This window comes from Peromyscus eremicus, chromosome 3, assembly GCF_949786415.1.
Source record: "Peromyscus eremicus chromosome 3, PerEre_H2_v1, whole genome shotgun sequence".
NCBI lineage: Eukaryota > Metazoa > Chordata > Mammalia > Rodentia > Cricetidae > Peromyscus > Peromyscus eremicus.
The window spans coordinates 155,424,039-155,445,283 of NC_081418.1; the positions used below are offsets into that span (position 1 = coordinate 155,424,039).

General features: G+C 43.5%; 1 protein-coding gene across 6 annotated transcripts in view; it reads left to right on the forward strand.

Annotated features, from left to right (window-relative positions):
* Ccdc91 (coiled-coil domain containing 91) overlaps window positions 1-21,245 on the forward strand; it is a 158,918-nt gene that overhangs the window by 29,948 nt on the left and 107,725 nt on the right. For all 6 annotated transcript variants that reach the window (XM_059256398.1, XM_059256399.1, XM_059256400.1 and 3 more), the window contains one exon: window positions 19,764-19,841. In XM_059256398.1, the coding sequence (XP_059112381.1) occupies window positions 19,764-19,841 (78 nt within the window). The remainder of the gene's footprint in view (window positions 1-19,763; window positions 19,842-21,245) is intronic.

The following is a 21,245-nucleotide window of genomic DNA, read 5'->3' on the forward strand; positions in this document are numbered from 1 at the left end:
TTAACAAATGGAATGTGTATTGAACTTTAGCTGACTGTTTAAAATATGAAGTATTGCAGCGTTCTATTTTTGTGATACATGCTCATAACTAGGATAGGTGGGGAAGTGTGAAAACGGCAGGGTATGTGGAAATAAGACCGATGTGATAGCTAGGGAACAATGGGGACACCTCCCTCTTTCCTGCCCTGTCTAGGGTGTGCAGAGACCTAGGAGAGGAGGAGAGGGAGTCAGTGAGTCAGCTGATCTTGCTAGACTCTGAAGGGGCTTTCCTAGAACTGAGTGGAGTGTGCCTTACTCTCTCCAGCATGGGTCCCAGGTCTCCCTTCTGTGACTCAGCAGTGGCTCAGCACCTCGACAAGCACCAGGGAGATTTGCTACCTACTCAGAAAGCAGGTCACAATGCTGTGTTGTTAAAAAAGGTTAATAAAGGACTCAGCCACTTCCTAAGGCTTCCTTTCTAGTAGTTGTCAGCTTGGAGCCATGGCCAGCCTGGAGGTCTCAGTGTAAGTCTTGAAAGACCAGGCTTCTTGTTCTCTGTGGCAACTAATTTTCAAGTGAATATGCCTCCATTATGACGCTGTCACATCGTAAGACTTCGTTCTTCCCCATCCGTTTTTCTACAAAAGTGCTTTATAGTTACAGGAGATTGAATATTTTCTGCTTGAGAATTAAAGCAAAATTAAAAACATCCAGAATGTTATGGGAAAGTGAAGTATTTCAAGGACCTTAGGTTTACGTATATAAATGGGTTTTTATAGCATTAGGTCACCACCCCTGTTCTTTTCCTGACTTCACAGACTTGTCAAGCTTCCTAAGAGTGGGGATTATTCTCACTATTATACTTTAAATATCCAAGTGTTGAACCCTTGGTCTCTTTGCCTGACTCTGTTATAGTCACATTATCTTGAGGCCTTTGGTTATAAGAGTATATTAAATCGGTGGTTTCATAGTCCTAGACTTTTCATTTGGTAATCTCAGGTGTGGGGAATTAACCAAGTCTGCACAGGAACCTGAAAACAGCACATTTACTGACTGAAGAATGCTGAAGGAAGTTGCCCTGTGGTGTATCAGCTGACACCTGCTGTGCTTGGGTAGTTTTTATGTCATTTTAGAAGAGGGAACCTTAATTGAGAAAATGCTCCCACCAAACTGTACCCTGGACAAATCCGTGGTACATTTTTTGATTGATGATTGTAGTTGGGTCTAATCCATTGTGGGTGGTGCTACCCCTTGGGCTGGTGGTGCTGGGTGATAGGAGAACACAGGCTGAGTGAGCCATGAGGAGCTGGGTGATACGAGAACGCAGGCTGAGTGAGCCATGAGGAGCTGGCTAGGAAGTAGCCCTCATCTGTGTGTTCTGCTTCAGCTCCCGCCCTGGGGCTCCCGCCCTGGGGCTCCTGCCCTGGTTTCCTTCAATGATGGACTGTAATATGGTTGTATAATCTGAGGAAACCTTTTTACCCCCAAGTTGCTCTTGGTCATGGTGTTTTATCATGGCAGTGAAGACAGAAATTCGTACCAGAGAGTGGACTATTGCTGTGACAGACCTGACCATGTTTGTGAGAGGATTGTGGAAGAAGTTTGGTCTGGAGAAGCCATTAAGTGTTCAGAGCCTAATGAACTATTGTGAGAATGTAGAAGATGATGCTGAGAGCAGTGCGGGCAGCAGAGGCCTGGCTTGTGAAATTTCAGAGTGAAGTTTGAGAGTCCTTTACAAACTCTACTGGGGTATCCATTGTTTTGAATTAGGAGCCACTGAAGTGAAACTTTTGATTTTCTGGGACAGCCAGTACTAGTCAGCTAAGGCTGCACTATCAGCTGCCATCCAGAAGAGACCAGCACTGCTGAGGTCAGTTCTTCAGGAATTGATTCCTCAGGATCAGCATACAGAATCTTTGGTCCAAACTGGGCCAAGGCTGTGCTTTGTGCTGGCAGATGAACTTGGTTGTGTGTAAGTGTCTCTCGGGTGGTGCTGGTTTTGAAGGCATAAAAGGGAACATGGGGAGAAGGTGAGGCTTTTACCAAGTGGCAGGTCAGAGTCTGCAAAACGGCCCAGGAGGGGCTGTTGATGAAGGTACATCACAGCAGCACACGCTGGCACTTAGTTCCACAGTTTAAATTGTTAAAGAGGGAAGTATTCTGTAAGAAAAAGTTAATGCTCCAGTTTGAACCTGCCTTACACAGAGGTCTCTAAGTTCTCGAGATGATGTCTCTGGCAAAAATACATTCCTGCTGTATATTCATGTAGTCTTAAAAGTTCTCAGTCATTTAAATCACAGTTCACTCAGTGCTGGATGCAGAAGCTTCCTGGCCCTATAACCCAGGACCTCTTGAGATTGATGTTTCTGTAAAGACTTGTGCACAAACATATCTAAATGACAGAGTTGTAGTCATTGATGGGTGGGCCTCATAGTGTGTGATTTGGATGTTGACAGCCACTGCGCCTGCCCCGGGATGTCTGTGTGCCCCACTGTCACCTGTCAACCACTGCTGTGTGTCACGGAGAAGCATCAGGTGTGCGGGGTTTGTTCTCAGTAGTCGTGTTCTGTCATTTGGGAAGTGTTCGTTATAGGTTGTTTTTTATTGTGTCTAACGACATTGCCACGAGAGGAAAACACCGACTTGTAATGTGGCTAAGCCTTGCTCTCACCCAGTGCAAAGGAACCTGTTATTTTTGAAAACACCAGTTTACAGTCCCTAGGGAGGCTTTCGCTCTATTTCTCTACTTATCTGAGGTTAGACCCTGACCTCAGCCATTCTAGAGCAAAGCCACAGACCTCAGTAGTGGATGTGGAGACGAGTTTGGGGCAAATTCTCATAAAATCTATATAGTTTATCTAGTGGCTACACCACAGAGACTTTTCTCCTCAATTACAGAGTTTCATATAGAACATAGAGGAAGAGATGAGTCTGTGTCCATTGTCAGAATATGGCAAGAAGTTGCACCCAAGCTTAGATATCTGAGAAAACTTTGGGAAAGGGTTCCCAGTGCTGTGTTTACATTATGATCATTTGAAGGATTTTAAATTTCAGACTTTTTTCAGTTGAAAGCATGGAATGTGGAAATAGTTGAAGGATGTTTGCTGTGTCCGTACTTGGTTTGAGGTGCTCTGCCCTCTAAATGTTCACTGTTGAGAAGGCATGCCTAAGCATGTCTGTCTGAGAGAACAAGGGCATTGTGGGAATGAGGGGCTACTGTTAGAAGGTCATTATTTAGGTCATACTAATTTTGAAGTTACTTCATGAGACGGCATTTTTCTAACCTCTGGCTAAAGTTGGTGATGACCCTACCCTATTCCTGTGACTTTCTTGAAAACTTAGGCTCTCGTTGCTGTATGTTTCACTGCTTCCTGTCTGTAGGGAATGGAGGAAGCCCCGAGTGAGTGAAGTCCTGAATGAATGTGTGTTGTTGACATGAGCTGCCATGTCAAGGACCCTGATAGAGGAGTAGAAAAGCCTCCCCCTGGTGTTGGAGTTGGAATCTATGGAAGATAGGTATAAATGGAGTCTCGATAGTTGGGGGCCTTGTAACGAGACTAGAAAAGCCCTCAGCAGAAACTAACCATGCAAAAAAGGCCTGGCCCTTTGCTCCTGTACTTCCAGCCTCCAGAATTGTGAGCTATTAATTCTTAGTATTTAAACTGTCCAGTCTTTGGAAGTTCATTAGATTGCACAAGCAGTCTAAGAAACGGGGCAGAGTTGTTGACTTTTAAGTTTCAGATTGTACTATAGTTGTCCATTTAACACACAGTTTATCCATCTGTGCTTGGCTTGGTCGATACCAATTTTAAAGTAAGATTAGGACACTGTTTTAGTTCACAGTATAAAGTAACTACGTGAATTTACAACTTGTGGAATTTTTCATTAATTATTTTTTTTAATGGGTATTATGGGACTTTTGTCTGCATGGGCCAGAAGAGGACATTGGATCCCCTGGGATTGGAGTTACACATGGTTGTGAGCTGCCCTGTGGGTTTTGGGAATTGACTCCAGGTCCTCTGGAAGAACAGCTAGTGCTATTAACTGCTGAGCCGTCTCCTCAGCACCAATTTTGTGATAGAAATATTGCTAATGTTTATTTCACTTCAAGCCAGTATATGCTATTATATAACATCTTCCAAAAAGACACTTCTTGGAATGTAGCTTCTGACATTAGATAGAGATCATTACTGAAAACCACAGCCAACCAAAATGCAGAGTTGTGGAGCCCAGTCCAAGCTGATACATCTACAATACAACTCCTGTATCTGAGGCTCAGGGAACATTGCAGAGAAGCAGGGTGGAAAGATTGTAACATCCAGAGGACCAGGGAGTTTTGCTGTGAGGAGTTGCTGTATTTTGTAAAGGTGTTAAGAGATGAAATCAGTAGATTAAAAAAAACACCTTTTTTTTATTTATAAACTAAGAGCAAATACCTTCTTAGCTTTCTTTTTAAAATTGCGCAGTAGTGGACTATTTACCTGAAAATAGCTGTTTAAAATAAAAGTCCCTGAGCCTGGGGATTTAGCTCAGTGGTAGAGCGCTTGCTTAACAAGCTCAAGATCCTGGGTTCAGTCCTCAGCTCTGGGGGGAAAATAAAAAAGACAAATAATAAAATAAAAATCCCACGTGTGGTTGTAGTTTTTGAAGTGGTAGTCACTGACGGAACCCTCAGATAGTCAGAAATGATGGTATTTAGGAAAAAGTGTAACCCATTTACTTTCCACTAACCCTGTAAAATGTGTCTTTTGGAGAATAAAAGTGTATGTTTTTCATACCTGGATCATCCAGTGGCATTGAATGGGGAATAAAGAGGCCTTCCTGAAGTCACACTGCAGAGGCTGCCATGGTAGTCAGCTGTCTGTTGTGCAGATGCTTGAGTTGTGTGGGACTTCCAGGACCAAGAGGCTTCATGGAAGCAAGGTGTATGGATTGGACTTCTCCTCCTTTGTCCCTTGGTTGACTTTCCTTGGTTTTACTCATTTTAGAGTGCTAGTTTATAGTGCCGTGGAGTGAATTTCATTACCACTAAATCCTTCCTCTTGTGTCACACCCTGCAGATGCTCTCCATGGGGCAGGGCCCTCTCTACTGACCTTGCAGATAAGAGTCTATGGCTCCATTGCTCTCTGTGGGCAAAACCCTTGTCTGCATACTTCAGTGCATTGTGCTTAGTTTTTTTTTTTTTTTTTTTCTTTTTGATACAGGGTCTCACTGTATCCCTGGCTGACCTGGAACTCACAGAAATCCACCTGCCTCTACCTCCTGGGTGCCGGGATTAAAGGCATGCACCACCATGCCAGGCTGCTTGTGTTTAATTTAGTGTCATTGCTTCCATATCTACCTGGCACACTTTGCATTTATGTAGGAGGGGACATACATAATTAGTGCTCAAAGGACTGTCATAGCTAGCATGTGTGGACAGTGGAAGTTTGCAGAGATATTCAAGAGTGCAGTGATGGGAATATACCAGGGTTGTTCAACACTCACAGGCCATTGCTCTCCTGGGACTTCTTTCTTTCCGGTGGGAGATGGGTGCCCTGATCTTGAGGTAGAGCAATGCCCATAGCTGGTTTTCACCCTTTACAAAAAGGAGACAGAGTGAAACTGGTTGTAGAAGGAAGCCTTCTGAGAAGGTAATCTTTGTTTCTTGAGGAAGCCGAACACCAAGCGAGCCTGCTCTTCTGAATTTCTCTCAAATAAAAAGTTTCTGCTCTCAGATCAGAAATTATGTTTTCAATTAGATGTCTGAGTTAAATGCATCTTTGGGGATTGTAATCTAGATTCTTTGACATCTGTTTAAAAGATCAGGGAATAATCCTGAGGCAAAGACAGTTAAACCTGAATCTTTTTCTTACTTTTATTTCACTTCCACAATGTAAAAAGTGGTGAGCTACAGGCCAAACTGCATCCTGACCCCAAAGACAGAGTACTATCTTCACTCCAGGCTTGTGGTTTCTGGTTGTCCATGGTCTCAGGATGAACATCCAGGACCGAATGTTTGCAGCCAACACAGCTGTCCTGACAGAGGTTCATACAAGGAAAAAGAGTCATGCTGGGCTAACGTTACAGAGGGCAGGGGAAGCTGGAGTGCTGTGTTCTATGGAAGTGATGATGCTGCTGTAGCTTTTGCTGTGAGCCTTTTAAACATTGTGGAAAAGCCACAGCTCTTGAAATATGAACCCTCTTCCCCCTCTTCTGAAGCCCAGGACACTATGGCAATGATAGTCATAACAAATTAGTCTATTTTTGGAACTATTACTCTGTAGTGTTCTTTACAGAACTAGGAGACAGTTCATGGTTTGTCTGCAGTAATGTTAGCCCTCCAATCAGGAGGATTGGTGGTAACTACGTGCACGTATTAGGAAATCACATCTACATGGTGTATGGCTAAACTGTGTGGACACTATAAGCACACTTGTGACAGAAGTCTAGGTAAGCCAGATGTGGGGCCTCCTGCTTCAGTAAGGACCCCTCAAGCTAGTAGAAATCAGCATGGTAACAGGATAGCGTGTTAGCTTGTCAAGACAGACACAGTCAGCTTCTTGGGCAAGAGGAGGCTTTCATGTTTAGTAATGTAGTTAGCTACATTTCACAAATAGCTTGTGTTTTAAGGAAGACACTGAAAACCATGCAGAGGGCCGTGACACAGCTGCCAGGGTGTCGAGGGAAGGCAAAAGTCCAGTGAACTTGACCTTGACTTTTTAAAGTATTGGTTAAAATGGTGATTGAAAGTCCTTTTCTACCTTTCTATTTCTTATAAAGAAGTGAGAGGAAGCCCCTGTTCAGAGTGTCTGTCTTCATTTTTATTCAGAAAGTTCATCTAATATTTTATCAACTTGAATGAAGCCTGGGAATGTGAATGGCTGGTTACTATCAAAGTAGCCTTGGAGCTGGGGAGGTGACTGGTCAGTGCAGTGTTGAAGGGGCAGAAAGAGCATCTCGACTGGTTGTGGCAGCATGCACCTGAAGTCTCAGCACTTAGAAGGCAGAGGTGGGAGGATCCTCTCAGCCAGTGGGCCAGCCCATTAAGCCGAATCAGTGAGCTCTAGGTTCAGTGAGAAACTCTTTCTCAGAAAACAGGGTGGAGGGAGGCCAAGGAAGAGGCTGGGCATTGCCCTCTGGCCTCTGCACATGTGTGGATCCCAGAGTCGTCTTCCTCGTTTGATCAGTGTTTAACCTGTTTTATGTGCATTCCTGTTAAAGTCACCTTGCTTACTGTATACTGTTGATGTGTTAGCCCTGGCCCAGCTGGCAGCAGCATCAGTGTCTGAACAAACCTGGTGTGAGTGTTTTGTACATTAACCTGCTGGCACTAATGAACGCAAGACAGCCCCGGGCTCAGTGCATAGGGACCTTAAGGGCCACCATAAACAGTGACAGTCATCAATAACATACACAAAAATACAAAAGCACAGTGCTGAAAAGATCATGGAAATGTTGGTTGTTCACAGTGCCACCATGGAAACAAGAATGTCACTTTCTCCTAAAATTTAGGCCACACCACAATTTCTTTTTGTTAGAGATTGGTTAAAATAAAATGTGTTTTCTCTATGTGGATGTGTGCACATGTGCTCACAGAAACCAGAAGAAGTGTCATCGCCTGGACCTGGAGTTATAGGAGATTGTGAGCCATCTGGCATGGGGCCTTACATAGGTCCTCTGCAGGAGCAGCACATGCTGTTAACTGCTGAGCCCTCTCTCCAGCCCCTGTACTCTACATTTTCATCAGTTTGTTTCTTTGGGTTTTTTTTTTTTAAAGAAGCTTCTGATGTGTTGACTTGCAATTGCAAATACATTTCCTGAGCAGACGGTCATAGGAGGACTCTGTGGTGGTCTGGGAGGACTGAGGGGGCTGCTGGTGCCTTGTGTTTTGTTCCTCACTTCTACCATTTTGTGTTGGTGGAAATACTCTTCCTGGGTCTCATGCTTCCTTATCCTCTTATACTTTAAAAATCTGTTCTTTACAGCCTGAAAGCATTAGCTGTTCCTTACCTCAGTGCTGTGGGATGGTCTGTATGTCAAGTGTGTTGCTGATTGGCCAATAAATAAATCACTGATTGGCCAGTGGCCAGGCAGGAAGTATAGGCGGGACAAGGAGGAGAATAAAGCTGGGAAGTGGAAGGCTGAGTTAGAGACACTGCCAGCCACCATGATGAGAAACAGCATGTGAAGATGCCGGTAAGCCACGAGCCATGTGGCAAGGTATAGATTAATGGAAATGGATTAATTTAAGCTGTAAGAACAGTTACCAAGAAGCCTGGCATGGCCATACAGTTTGTAACCAATATAAGTCTCTGTGTTTACTTGGTCGGGTCTGAGCGGCTGTGGGACTGGCAGGTGAGAGAGATTTGTCCTTACTGCGGGCCAGGCAGGAAAACTTTAGCTACATCTCAGTTTACACAGTCAGTGTAGAGTTTCATGAAGCCTAATCAGAAGGCATGTTACAAATTTATCAGAATATTTCTCTGTGTTATGGATACATTACTGTGTGGCCTTTTCTGTACTCAGCCAGTTCTTAATATTTGCATTTTTAATTATTACCATTTTAAAACCATATTGAAGGGCTGGGGAGGTGTAATGCAGTGGTAGAGCATTTACCTAACACATGCATAAAGTTTGAATCCCAACTTTGATAAAACTAACAATTAAGCATATATCCAATGGTTTATTATGGTTTGTTTTCACATACATAATTTTTATTTTTATTTTTTGACAACTGATTTTACTTTGTAGCTTGGACTGACCTAGTACTTACTATGTGCCCTGGATTGGCCTTGAATTTGCTGTGCCACCTACCCCCACCACTGTCCCCAATTGTGGTTTTCAAAGGCAAACATCAGTGCTCATGGTTTTTGGAGCCCAGTGACTTCTGCAGTGGTGTGTGTGTGTGTGTGTGTGTGTGTGTGTGTGTGTGTGTGTGTGTGTATGTGTATGTTAACATCTTAAGTAGGGGTGGAACTTCAGAAGGTCACTTAACAAGGTCTATGTGGTGCACTTGGTGGTGGGCAAGTCTTTTGCTGGAAGAGTTGCCTTTTCACGTTTAAAGTGGGGTCTGTTTTTCTTTAGCTTGATGGCCTTGCACAGTTAGAAGGAGTGGTTTTAAAAGAGAAAATGGGTTTATTTAAAACAGGTATTTTCAGACATTCAATGACAGGTGTTTTTTCTTGGAATTACAGATAAATAGTTCCTTTTTCCCGGAGAGTTCAGTTGCCTTCCAAGTCAGGCTGTACCCCTTCCCCTCCCTTCCCTAGTGTCGGGTTCTGTGGAAGCCAGGCATTTCCCTGTTAGAGCAATCTGCAGAGCACACATTATGGAGGTCACTTTTTTTGTTGTGTTTTGACACTTGTATTTAGTTCTCAGGACTTTTTTTTTTCCCCTAAGAAATGGTTTTCTGGGTTTCTGATCTTTTGGTTTGCCTAATGATGTAAGGAACCCAATCCAGTTCAGTTCAGTGGCATCCTGGAAGTGGGTCCCATGGCTTTAGCTTGATGGACAGGGAGAGGCAGGATGTTGGGCCTGCCTGTGAGCAGGCAGGTAACCGGCAGGAGCTTCAGGTATGGCTGTGCCCCTGACAGAGCACCTGCTCTGCAAGGCTCATTGTGAGGGCAGTTGGTGCAAAGGGGCTTCACCACCATCACTTGCTTAGACAAAATGTCACACACACCCTTTCCTTTACTATTTAACTTAAAGGCCATTTTGTATTGTATTAAATTCTTTCGTTTGGGACAGAACTCCAGTATAAGGCAGGCAGCCCTCCTTTCCACTTGCCTTTGTTAGTTTGGAAATGGATCAGCCAGGACCGCCTGAGTTGGGAGCCGCAGCTCCAGGTACGCCTGTTCTTGCTACTGTGGCCACAGGGTGCTTCCTACAAGAGAGCCAGAAGGAGAAAACGCAGCATGTGCACGTCTTGTGTCAGCAGAGTGTCTGTCAGATACCTTTGTTTTCTTATTAATGATAATTGGCTTATTGTTAGAGAATAAATTTAAGTTACTTTGAGGGGTGGATTACAAGTACAAAAATAATTCCTTCACTTGTGCTTTTCTCTCCCCACATCCCTTCCCAGGGAAATAAAAATAGACTCTTTAATCTAATTTCTTAGCAATAAATGGGGAAAATAAACAGACAACTCCAAGTCACTAAGTCCCTAATTCAGGATACTTCCAGGGTGAAATCTAGCCTGGTGCACTGAGAGCAGAGAGTGACTAGTGATCGGCAGGAGCTCATAGGTGCAGAGCTTAGAAACCCAGCTTCCTGTGAGATGGCTCTATAAACAGTTTTCCTTCAGCTCTGTTGGGATAAACAGATTTCCGATTTCCATGGTGTGTTTTGGAGATTTCAGCAATGGTTATATCGTGGCAACTTCTGTAATTGTGGTTGCATTATCTCTAAAAGGGAACTTAGAAAGGCTTAACAATTCAAGTTGAGCATTTCATTCAGGCCAGCATTGGGCAGGGGTGGCTTAGGCTGCCATTTTCTAAAGCTTGAGAAGTTGTGTCCAGATTCTTTGTATTACTGCTTCTGGGGAGCACAGCAGATCCGTTCCTGAAGGCAGGCAAGGGTTTGGAGAATAATCATGTGGTTGGACATAGAAAAGCAAAGCTGCTATCTTGCTCTCTGGGGTCTTGTGACGGCCTCCTGCTGACCCTGGAGTCTCCCAGCTCCTGTGGGTTCAAAGGGAGATGAGAAGGAGCCTTACCACAGTGCTTTGTGGGAAAACCTTTTTTATTTTTCTCCTTAAACTGCAACCTGACAGCTGTTCTTTGAGCCTGCCCGTGGGTTTTCAGTCTGTACGTTTTTGCTAACTGAAGGTGTTTCCCATTTGTTAGTCTGTGTACAACTTTTGCTTTTTCTGTAAGAAAGGCTGGGTTTGGGCTGTGGAGTGCTGTATCTACGTGCTTGTAACATAGTTTTCCAGTTCACCGTTGGATGAAGCTGTTCCAGGCCAGCTGTCCTCAATGTGCAGTGGTGACTTGCACTATTTTTTCAGTTTATGGCACAATTTCTGTGGTGATGTTGGCCCTTGTAGATTTGCCCTTAATGCTAAGAATCAGTGTTATCCCTCACGTTTCCTCAAACACTAGCTCTGTGCTTGGCCTGTTGTCCTTAGTGAATATTTTCACTGTGGTCTGATCCATGCCTTCATATCTATTGTTAATCTGGCATAACACACATTCCTGCTTTCTTGTGATACAAACATTACTTCGGTAGTATTCTATCATGGGAATGAGCCCTATCATTTCTGTGGGCTTGCACATCTGGATTTTTTTTTTTTATTTTCTGCTCTAAAACCATGTCCCTGTATAGCTAGTTTCTTTTGCAGGTAGTTGTGGTGGTGGGGATGTCAAACCCAGTCCCTTGTGCATGTTATGCAGGCACTGAACCTCTGAGCTACACCCCGAACCTGTCTGCATTTGTTTGTGCAGCAAAGCACAGTTGGGAGGCCGAGGAGATGGTCTTGTGGTTAAGAGTAGTTGTTTTTATAGAGGACCTTTCCTCTATAAAGCTGAGTTTATTTCCCAGCACCCACAGAGTGCTTCACAACCGGCTGTAACTCCAGATCCACAGGGATCTAAGGCCCTCTTCTGGCCTTTGGGGGCACCTGGCACACACATGGTGCACACACATATGTGCAGGCAAAATACTCATGCACATAAAAGAAGGTAATGCTAAAAAAACTTTTAAGAAAAAAAATCACATTTTGACTTTGATAGTTTTAGTGTAACTTGTCAGAGGAGTTTTTGCTGGGCCAGAGGCTGAAAGTATAGACATAAGATTCCATAGGCTTTCTGAAAGTATAGACATAAGATTCCATAGGCTTTCTGAAAGGCCAGATCAGGTGGCTTTTGTTCCGCTTGTCTCCTGCTCTTACCAGTAGCCCATTTAAATTACACTTTAAATGACTTGTTTGGAACTTAGAAAATAGTATTAGCTTAGAGTTTGTGTGTGTGTGTGTGTGTGTGTGTGTGTGTGTGTGTGTGTGTGTGTGTCTAGGACACACACTGATGGCAGATGTCATCCTCTATCACCCTCTACCCACTTTGTATGGCAAGGTCCCTCCCTGGACTTGGAGCTCATCTGTCTGGCTGCCACCTGTCTCCACCACTCAGCACTGACAAGTGCTCATGCTTGTGTGGTAGCCTTTTCCCGAGTAGCTGCCTTCCCAGACTCTGCATTGGAGGGCAGCTTTGTTTCTATAAACAGGGTCTCACTATGCAGCCCTGGCTGGCCTGGAATTCACAGAGACTACCTGCCTCTGCCTCCTGAGTACTGGGATTAAAGGCATGTTTTCCTATGCTCCTACCAAATTTTAGTTGTTGAACATTATATATTGAACTTTCTTTGGTCTCTTTAAAAATTAAATATTTATCAACAATTTTTATAGGTATTAATTTAAATGCCATTATTTTATTATGAACACTTCTTTAATTAATTCCCAAATGCACAATAAATTCTGAGAACTACTCACAAGGCTTTGGTAGAGCCCTGAGCCCAGGAGACAAACTCCTGCATTTACACACTCACATTTTAGGAGTGCTTACAGGGAACAAACAGATTTGTAGTTTTTCAGTTGCTAATCATGCAGTGAAGAAAACCAAGGACAAATAAGACCTTGAAGTCACTGGCTTGTAGGTGGTAAAGGAGAGCTCCAGCAGTGGGGATTGAGCACAGAGCTTTGGTATAGAGGGTTTCAATCCAGTGATGGGTCCCAGGTTTGTGCTGGGGACAGCAGAGAGAGGAAGCCCATGAAGACACCAGGTAACACTATTTTCAGAAAGCACAAGGACATGGTACTGGCAGTCACAGCAGCCTTGAAGCACAGCTAGATCAACATGTCACTGTGCTTACAAACCACACTGTTGGTGATATCACCAGACCTAGGACTTCTGGAAAATTACACTGCATCCATGAGAGAAGAAGATGATACCATCTCACTGGCTGTTTGGATATTGTCCTGAGTTTAGAAACTCACGAAGGGTCTCAGGCACCCTATGTGGTAGATTTCCATTGCTGCTGAAGCAGCTGACCCACTGACGGAGATGAGAGCGATTAGAATAGACTGAGGGGGCAAGCTGAACAGGAAGCTGCCAGGCCATGCACATTTAACTATCTCTAAACAACCAAAGATCCTGCAAGCCATCTTCCTCTGTAGGGAGGGTGGGGAGAGAAAACATGAACTTAGAGAAAAAGTCTCGCCCATTTCTGCTTTTTTACCTGTAGATATATCTTTTATAAAATATGTAGAGAAAGGAATTTGGCTTTTTTACTTTTATGGTCTTCCTGGTTCCATAATTACGAGGTATTCCACTGTTTGTTGGCCGCTTTTGTTGGCAAACAGTACGAATGTACGGAAATAGTGTCTCGTTTTATAAACCTCTCTGCTGGTGCTCCTGCCAACGGTGTTGCTACCTGACATGTTTGGGGCACCAGGGACTTTCAGTCCTTCAAGGTAGACCCTCTGCTTCTGCTCAGAACTTTCTGTGTGTCTCTGGTGTTAACTTGAGAAAAATTGACGTGAGTTTTCTGAGAGCTAATGCTTTTGTTGATTTGCCAATTACTTAGAATAGTTGAGAGAGGAAAAAAGTTGCATTTGTGAGATAGGACACATTTTTTTTGTCACAGATAGTTTCTTCTGTTAATCTAATTTCATATCTAAAATAGTTATTTTATTTGGAATCAATAGATATTTCCCAAAAAAGGAAAAAAGGAAAATTTGAAATTTTAGGGGCTGTAATTTAGTGAAACTTCAGTTATACTAAAAATGTAGTATTTGTACAAAATTGAGTTTAACAAGTTGCAAATATTACAGAAAAATATGTAGTTTGGAATTTAAAGGCCACTTATTAATCATTTCTTGACTATTTTAAAAAATAGGAAATTTTGATATTTTATGGCAGCAGATATGCTTAACCCTTTTGTTTCCTTTTAACATGATTAAACTCTAGTAAATACTTCTTAGTAGAAACACCATCTCTGGCCACAGACAGAGGAGAAGATATTTTCTTGGTAGCACACACTGTCTCCCGTTTTGATGGGTCTCTTCTTCCCACATTTCAAAGCACAGGTTCACATATGTAACATGCTTACTCAGTGTCAAACTGTGTTAGAATGTGTGGTCTTTGCTTTGAGACCGCTTAAGAAATCACTTTGATTTATGAATTTCCAATTTTCTTCAAAAGCAAAAGGAAGATAAGGAAAACGGATGTGAATTTGGCTGGTCCTGTGGGTGGCTCTGTGGTGTGAGCACACTGGTGTGAACTTGGCTGGTCCTGTGTGTGGCTCTGTGGTGTGAGCACACTGGTGTGAATTTGGCTGGTCCTGTGTGTGGCTCTGTGGTGTGAGCACACTGGTGTGAACTTGCCTGGTCCTGTGTGTGGCTCTATGGTGTGAGCACACTGGTGTGAACTTGCCTGGTCCTGTGTGTGGCTCTGTGGTGTGAGCACACTGGTGTGAACTTTCCTGGTCCTGTGTGTGGCTCTGTGGTGTGAGCACACTGGTGTGAACTTGCCTGGTCCTGTGAGCAGCTCTGTGGTGTGAACACATGTTGCCTTCAGAGATGGTGATGCTTTCTTAGTTGTAGACTCCTGGTCTTTCTTCAACCCACGAGTTGCCCACTCTTTCTCTCCTCAGCACATACTTGTTCATTTATGTCCTTCCCTTCACGCCAGGAAGGGCCCACACTGACAGTCTATGAAGCTGGGATCACTGCGCCCTCCCACAAGCTGTCATTTTTCCTAAGTACGTGAGTTACCACATGCCCTTCCCCTAATGTGCCTTGCAGCAGGCCATTTTTCTGTCCTGAGAGGGAGTGGCATGTACCTTGCCCTGGATCTGTGTGTATTGGATACTGTTACTGAACACAGAACTCAACTTTCATGATTTAGGGATTCAGCTCTACCTGTAAGACCTAAACAAGGTAATTACCAAACTCTAGTCACAATTTAATGAAAACAGCACTGACTTTTGATTTATCAGTTGATTGACTGGTTGACTGTGGTGCTAGGGATGGAACCCAGAGTCTTTGGACTTGTGCTCCTCCTCCTTCAGCCTTGGTTCTCTTTGCTCCCTACGCCCAGGAGCGCTGCACACATAATTTGGCTGCTTTTGTGCCAGAGGCCCAGAAAGCTTGCAGGGTGCTGAAGGCACTGTCCCTGTACCCCTTGCTGCCCTAAACATCTGTTTCTTGTATTATGTTTAGTAATTTGCCTTCTCAGTTTTTCTTTACTCTTATATTTTACTAAAAGCAGCAAGGAGAAACCAGGCTGTGCCATCAAGCCTTTGCACACACACACACACACACACACACACACACACACACACACACACACACGGAAACACATTACTTATAAATGGTTTTCTGCCCATTAGTAGATTATAGTTCATCTACAATGTCTACCACTCTGTCTAAAGGCAGAAGTCACTTTTATTTTTCAAAATCATGTTCTTCATTTTCCTCTGTGCCCTTCCCAGAAGCACTGTTAGTGTTCACGTTTGCACCAGTTTTCTGGCCTTTCCCCCAACGTTCTTCCCTTGTCGTCGTCACTTTTCGGAAATGTCCGTATTACAGTACAACAGCACAGAGCTCTTCAGGGTGTAGGCTTCTTTCTCTCGCATCCCACAGTTCTCGCAGGCCTCGCCCTGCTGTCCTTCTCATGCCGCCTCTGTCTAGTCAGATCTTGTTGAAGACTCCCTTGTAAGGGTGTTTGGCTTGCTACAGTGTGACTGTTCTCCACATTGTCCTCACTGCCTTTCAGTCTTGCCGAGGGCCGTGAGAGTATATAGAGTATACAGAAGGTGACAACTAGCATTTGACAAGTCGACCTACCAGACTCACGGTCCTCCTTATAGTCTAGTGTCTCTGTCTCATGTTCCTTCCCTTTCCCTTGCAAAGATCCCATCTGTTGGATTTGTGGTTCACACTAACTCCAAGCTGGTCACATTCTATCATCGTCCAGGTATAGTTACATTGGAAGATACAAGAATGATGACCTGAACCATGTCTTTGGGGGTGAGGTCATTTCAGATCACTCTGAGTATCAAAGCTGGGATTTTAGAATGTTGAAATACATGAAACCAAATGATAATATTGTGGACAGAAACACCCAATACAGACAAGTGGCCAAAGCATGAAGAAGTGATTTTTCTTGCTCAGCTACTTTATAATGACTGAAGTGTTAACTATTTGGAGAAACTGTTACAAGTGTGCTCCTGCCACTGGGATTAAACTACAGCAGACTTGGAAAGTGTCCTCACCCGCCCCCCCCCCCCCCCCCAGAAGCCATGCAACATTGCAGCATCTATAGAGAGGTTTGTATCCATAATGATTAGAATGATGTTTTAAAAGTCTTATGTGCACAGGTATTTTTCTTTCTTTCTCTCTTTCCTTCTCTCTCTCTCTCTCTTTTTCTTTCTTTTTTTTTTTTTTTTTTGTGTGTGTGTGTGTGTGTGTGTGTGTCTATGTATGAGTGCACATGTGTGTATAGGGCAGAAGTTGATATCTGTTGTCTTCCTAAATCACATTCTGATTTTGAGATTGCTTGTCTAGCAAGCCCCAGCTCTGGGATTGTGGGAACACTCCAGTACAACCAGGTTGTAATGGACCTGGGGCTTGAATTTAGGTCTCATGCTTCTACAACAGACATTTTACCAGTGAGCCATCCTCACTTCCTGGGGACTCTTTGCTCTGCTGTTGGTTGGCTAAATACCATGCTCTGATCCCCTGGTAGGGAGGGCTGGAGGTGGTCATCTCTGCACCAGGAGAGAGGTGCAGCTTTCCTTAGGCATGGTGACTCTTCCACTACTTCCCCCTCTTTCTCACCTTCTCTTCCCCCTTTTTCCCCACCCCCATTCCTCCCTCTTCCTTCATTCCTTCTGCCATTTTCTTTTTGTTTTCCTTTTCTAACTTCCATTTCCATCTTCCCCCTCTGCTTAGCTTAAATTAGCTCTAAGCATGTCTTCTCAAGGATCCGCCTTTGAAGAATTTAGCATCCCAAATGGTGCTAATCTGATGCCTGGCAGCTTCACAGGAGGCTTCCTAGGCTCCTCATGGGGGTGGAGTTGTTCACACCTTAGAGCCTGCAAGTGGATGGATGAGCCTCTGTGCTCAAGGAGGGAGACACAGGCATCACCCTGAATTCCACAGGAGTGGATGTTTTCATCTTTGTCCCTCATTTGCTAACTTACTAATTCCTTACAGTTTGGGTTTAGATATGGATATGGGGTTGTCATGTCTAAATGAAAACCTTTGTAAATTAGCATGTAGGAAAATGAGCTCCTTACTTCTGTGCCTCTGTGAAGAGATGTGGAGTTCTCTGTACAACCCCATCTTTTATTTGTTAGTAAAAGTTTTGGAGGAATTTGCTTTAGTCTCTTCTTTTTGTTGAGGAAGACTCAGCAAGGCCCTTCTAAGCTTGTGGATGAAATGTATGCAGTATGTGGAGGCAGCCATTAGTGGTCAAGGTCATTCAGTCAGGAATACTGGGAGATTTGCTTTACCATAAGCTGAGGGGACAGTCTTACTGAGGTCACAAACGTAAATGCTTCCACAGCTTTGCAAAGAATGCTTTGCTTCTGTTTGTAGTTCTGCATGATACTTTTAAACTGATCCTTAGATCTGTTATTTCTCACCATTCAACATTTGTCTGAAAATGACATTTTTGAGACCCATGGGAAGATTCCCGGGTTTTTGGTCATGTGCTATTACTTGTCACCAAGTGTATAAAGAAACCAAAGTGCCAGATGCCTTAAGTCTATGACTACATTCTCTGCAAGGAGTAGGGAACCCTTTGGGCTCAGCCAGACCTGACCTTTGTCAGAAGGAAGCTGAGTGTGGTGGCTCAAGCCTGAATCCCAGCACTTACCAGGCAGATGAAGGAATACTGTCAACTTGAAACCAGCCTGGGAGACTGCATAGTGAGTCCTAGATTATTAACCTAGGCTATCGAGGGAGAACCTGTCTCAAAAACAAAGACCCTGAAGGAATGTCTTGTGTCACAGCTAATGGAAAGCATGAGATGGTGTTGCACCACATCTCATTGTTTGGACATGTGTGTGACAGCCTGAGCTTTCCATGCCCTGGTTTACAGTAGGCCAACCTGGGTGGTTCCCTGTGGGGCGTTTACCCACCAACCCCACAGCTCCCCAGAGTTTTCTTGAGTGCGAGCAGCAGGAAATATTAGATAGAAGGATTTATTGCAGAGAATCTTGCGGAGATAAACAGATAGAAAATAAAGGATAGCCTCGAGAGGACCTGGAACCTTTTCCAACAGGCCCCAACTGTCTCTGCCCCAGGGTTTTTATAGAGACACCAAGGGGTGGAGCAAATGACCTCCTTCCCTAGCACAGCCAAGTGCAGACCATCTCAGACACCTGCACTCAGGCCTGTGGTCCTAATCATCTATGCAGACCTGCTGGGTAAAGCCACGAGGAACCCGAGAACGGGCTCCCACAGTTCCCTAGACCACAGCAGGACCAAAGCGTGCTCTGCTCCTCAGAGCCTTGGGCTTTTCCATGCTGTCCCTTGTTTTGATCTATTGCTGGACTCATTTCCTTGTGTGTTGTTTGAAGGTGCATGTGCTGCCTTCTCCTGTGGGGTTGGTTTAGTTATTATGACCCATGGCTTCAGAGAAAGTGCTGGTCAAGCCTGCATTGGAAGTATCTTAATCAGATGACATTAACAAATTCAGTTCCTATTCCTAGACTGAGCCCCACCGAAGAATTTGAAAGGCAAGATCGGTTGGTTACCTTATCTTAGGTAGAATGTCATGTTTGATTGGCCCACACAGTTTCATTGTTTTCTTATTCCTTACCAATCTGTCAATCAAAAGATGGCTGTGCACCATCTGTGTGGCAAAGGGTGCCCTTGCTCTGCCTTGATTAATTTATTAGAAGGGATTCATGTGAGTTTTAGTAGGCTTGGCAGTGGCAAAGCATAAAAGAAAAATAATTATTGAAATAATATATATAATATAAAAATAATATACAATGTAATATACAAGTAAATATTGAAAAATAATTTTTAGCCTGGGTATTGAAGAATGAACCCTAACTGAATCACCCCAATAGTTATGATAGCTAAGCAAATGTTGCTGTTGATTGTACAGCTCCTCATTTACATATGTATCTATTTAGTCATTAGTCTTTGAGTCTCCATCACATCTGCATCTGCAGCATAGGGTGGCCAGGTGACTTGAGTGTTGGGCTGAGGTGCTCTGTGAAGTAGGAGTGCTTCTATTGTGACTCTAATACCATTCAGAAGTCCAGGCTCTACAGCAATTGTGCTGGGATCTTTCTGGGCATAAGGAAAACAGAATGGGCATTTCAGGATTACTAAGTGTGATTAAGGTATCTTATTTTCAATAGAAGGAGTAATGGAAGACATAAAAGTCCACACATTACTGAATTCTATGCAGAAAACAAACATGTTTATTGGAGAATAATACTCAAATACTTCCATTTATTTATTTTTTTTTATTTTTGAGACAGAGTCTCACTGTTCGGCTCTGACTTACTGTCTTTCACTATGTAGACCTAGCTGGCTTCAAACTCACAGAGATCCATCTGCCTTTGTCTCACAAATGCCTCCTTGCTTCTCTGCATGCCCATGTTTTAGATGGACTTTTATCTAAAAAAACACAAGCCAACAAATCCGCTTTCTCCTTGATGTCACCTGCAGACTCAGCATTCTGCATGCCACAGGGGTATAAAGGAAAAGTTACTGGTTTATTATGATTGTGGAACAAACATGAAGAACAAATTGTGGATTCAATTTCTTTTTCCCTTTCAGGAAAAGCATAAGCAAGAATTGGAAGACATGAGGAAGGCTGGGCACGAGGCACTGAGCATTATTGTGGATGAGTATAAGGTAGGTTCAGGAGGTTATGCTGACTTTGCAAACCCCAGGGAAAGCTTTACTCTTGGGTATGCAGAATCACACTCAGGTTATAGACCTCTGTGGTGGTATTGTGTTCCCCAAAATATTGTGCACCCTAATAAACTTATCTGGGGTCAGAGACAGAACAGCCACAATATTAAACATAAAGGATAGGCAGTGTTAGCATACGCCTTTAATCCTAGCATTCCAGAGGCAGAAATCCATCTGTTCAAGGATACAGCCAAGCATGGTGACTCACGCCTTTAATCCCAGAAAGCGAGCCTTTAATCCCAGGGAGTGATGGCAAAAACAGAAACAAATATAAGGCGTGAGGATCAGGAACTAGAAGCATTTGGCTGGTTAGGCAGTTGGCTTTCAAGAAGCAGTTCAGCTGGGAGTCATTGGGATGAGGACACAGAGGCTTCCAGTCTGAGGAAACAAGACCAGCTGAGAAGTTGGCCAGATGAGGTTAGCTGTGGCTTGTTCTGTCTCTCTGACCATCCAGCATTTCACCCCAGTAACTGGCCCCGGGTTTGATTTTATTATAAGACTCTCTAAGATTCCTGCTACAGACCTCTCCTAGCTGTATGTGTTTGTCAGACCTCTTCACTGTCATAGACCATGGCTAAACACACCCACTGAGAGGGAGGGTTGATTTTGGCTCATGGTTTGGAGATTTCCATTCACAGTCTGTTGACTCCTTGCTTTGGACCCAAGATAAAGCTGGGTGTCATGATGGAGTATGTGTAGCAGAGATGTCCACTTTCTGGCAGCCCAGGAGATGAAGGACAGGGTCTTAGAAGGACATGTCCTCAGGGACCTACTTCCTCTAGTTGCTACCCTAAATATTGAGAGATTAGACCACCATGATTAGTCATTTTCCAGGTCTCATCATCTGACACTAAGGTTTTAACATACGAGCCTTTGTGGGACAGTTCAGATCCAGACCATACCCTTAGTGGTGAATAAGCCATTGAGTGGAGTAGGTGGCCATTGAAAGTGTACTCAATGATTACAGAGTTACACTAAATATTGTGTTGTATTTGTGAGACTCAAAATATTTGAGACTATTGGCAGGTGAAGTCTAATGTAAAATAGTATATAATTAATTAATTAGCTAGTTGCCATAGTGTCTTTACCTCTGATGTGGATTTACCTGTTATAGGAAAAATATTAAGATACTAAATAACTTTGAAAAAATTATGTACTTTGCTTTCTTTTTTTAAATTAGCTAAATCTATGTTACATCTACAGATTTGTGTATAATTAATTAGTAACAGGTTATGGTAATGTAATATCAGTGATATATAGTATTGGTATGTGTAGATGAACGGTCTTGTTAAATTAGAAACACAGAGCCAATGCAGAGATGAAAGCCCGAGAGGTCAGAGCTAA